Source organism: Ceratotherium simum, chromosome 33 (assembly GCF_057802395.1).
Source record: "Ceratotherium simum simum isolate JZ-2026a chromosome 33, ASM5780239v1, whole genome shotgun sequence".
In the NCBI taxonomy this organism is placed as follows: Eukaryota; Metazoa; Chordata; class Mammalia; order Perissodactyla; family Rhinocerotidae; genus Ceratotherium; species Ceratotherium simum.
Genome location: NC_141932.1, coordinates 8731096 through 8733617, shown reverse-complemented (window position 1 = coordinate 8733617; position 2522 = coordinate 8731096). Strand labels below are relative to the sequence as shown.

General features: G+C 37.2%; 1 protein-coding gene across 1 annotated transcript; it reads left to right on the top strand.

Annotated features, from left to right (window-relative positions):
• Window positions 1-1307: 1307 nt before the first annotated feature.
• On the top strand, window positions 1308-2288 carry LOC101394939 (vomeronasal type-1 receptor 4-like). The gene has a single exon (XM_004439151.2). The coding sequence runs from the start codon at window positions 1323-1325 to the stop codon at window positions 2286-2288; it is 966 nt and encodes a 321-aa protein (XP_004439208.1). The 5' UTR covers window positions 1308-1322.
• Window positions 2289-2522: the final 234 nt, after the last annotated feature.

Below are 2522 nucleotides of genomic sequence, written 5' to 3'. Positions count from 1 at the left end.
ATCAGCATATACCTCTATGTCTGCTCACTAAACTCAGGTTTCCCCCCGACCCCTGCCACCATGTGGATAATTGGGTAAATCAATAAAATAAATGTCCAGCTCTGAGGGACATGTTGGACCCAAGCCAGGCAGCATCGACCCTGGCACCAGGGGATAATAACTTGATCATCAATACTTTTTATCAAAAGATTTCCAATCAAAAGGGGAAAAATAACAAAATAATAAGAATATTAAGAAGTTTTCACATATTGAGGTATATGAGGAAGCCATTCTGGTTTAAATCTGATTTGGTTTAAAACTTGTTTTTCCCAGAGCAGCCTGACTTATGGCCCACCAAACAGCCACTGTACATCTGTTTCAAACATTTTCCCAAAGCAAAGAATGCACTCTTTAAAGATAGGGATGAATGTCTTCTTTCTCTGACACTATCAGTATTTCTTTGAAGATAAGTTTTTCTTCCCAGAGAACCACGGTCATGTTGACTTGCTATGTATGTCCTAAATTGTGGCAAAATATCTCATGACTTTTGGAAAAGAATTGAATTCCTGTTATGCTTGATGTATGTTTTTTTTCCTGAAACAGTTTCTAACCATGTTGTAAAACATACTTCTCTTGATTTCTTTCTTCCCTGGGGAAGAGAACACTTCTGGGCTTGTCCTCACATTAGTTCATTAGATATCTCTCTTATCTATAAATTGATTATTGATTATTTGTCTTGACAGAAGTTTATGTTGGAAAGATTTTCCCATTGTTTATTCTATTGCATGGCCTTTAGGAGTTCATTGTGATGGATACAAGTTATATTTCTTTCTGTGTGTGTGTGTCTGTTTTGATGAAAACAGCCTTAATTTTAATATAATATGAAGTCATTTGATCCATATGGTTAATACGTTCTATATTGTTTAGGATATATTTTCTTATTATAAGATCATAGAAATAGTTTTGTTTATTTATGAAAATAGATTAAATCTTTAACATTTAGATCAGCAATCTATTCAGTGTTGATTGGTTTTATGATGTGGGTCGTGATTAAGACTTTTCTTTTTTCCAATATGGCTAGCAAATTTCAGCTTATTCTGGAAAGGTTGTGTTATACTGTCTTTCCGTTTCCCCTCACGTCTCATTGCTTTCCCAGGTTAAAACAATTCATCCTTAGTGCTGACTTTTCCCTGAAATGTATTGGTTCTCTCTCCACCTCTTTCTGACTTGTGAAGCCTTGGCAATCAAACAGGAGCACACAATGCAAATTACTCTTGGTGACCCAAATCTTCAATGAGCCTTTGGCTCAGAGGAATGACTGTTGCCATAATATAAAGGAAAACATGTTGAATGACAGAATAGCCTACAGAGACATGACAATAGCAATTATCTTCTTGTCACAGACTATAGTTGGAATTCTGGGCAATTTCTCTCTTCTTTACCATTACCTCTTCCTTTCTCACACAGAATGCTGGTTGAAGGCCATAGATTTGATTCTCAAGCACCTGACTATATCCAACACTTTGATCATTCTCTCTAAAGGAGTCTCTCAGACAATGGAAGATTTTGGGCTGAAATATTTTGTCAATGATTTTGGATGCGATCTTCTTTTCTATGTTCACAGAGTTAGTAGGACTGTTTCCATTGGCACCACATGCCTCTTGAGCGTGTTCCAGACCATCATGATCAGCCCCATGAATTCCTATTGCAAGGATCTTAAAGTCAAAGTCCCAAGGTACATTGGCTTCTCAGTTTCCCTCTGCTGGATCCTATTCATGTTTGTAAATTTAATTTTTCCTATGTATGCATTGTATGTGTCTAACAAATGGAGCATGAAAAATATGACAAAGAAAAGAGATTTTGGATACTGTTTTGCTATTGATCCTGAGATAACCACAGGCTCAATATATGTAGCATTAATAGTATTTCCTGAAGTTTCATTTTCTGTGATCATAATCTGGACCAGTTGTTCCACGATTTATACCCTGTACAGGCACAAGCAGTGGGTCCAACACATTCACAGGAAAGATGTTTCATCCAGATCCTCCCAAGAGTCTAGAGCCACCCAAAGCATCCTTATTCTCCTGATCACCTTTGTATCTTTTCAAACCCTCTCCTCCAACTTTAACCTTTGTATTTCTCTAATTTATAAGCCTAATAGGTGGCTGGTGGAAACTGTTTCCCTAATGTCTGGGTGTTTTCCAACTGTCACCCCCTTTCTGCTCATGAGCCGTGACTCCACTGTATCCAGCTTCTTCTTTGCATGGATAAGGAAAACAAAATTTCCTAATCATACCGGAAAAATGTAAATTGTATGTTTTGCACAATTCAGTTGTTTATTCACTCATCACTCTCTAAAAGTCAATATAGAATCTAAAGAGAAGGCACATGTTTTTCTAAGAAAGACCCTATGAGCCTTGGCATTTCATCAACTTGATGACTATGGGACATATGTGGGAATAGTGGTGGTGAATAAAGCCGATTTGCCTCATTTTGATGCCAAGTATCCTGATGAGTGTAGTCTTAACTGAATTCTGCTTGAG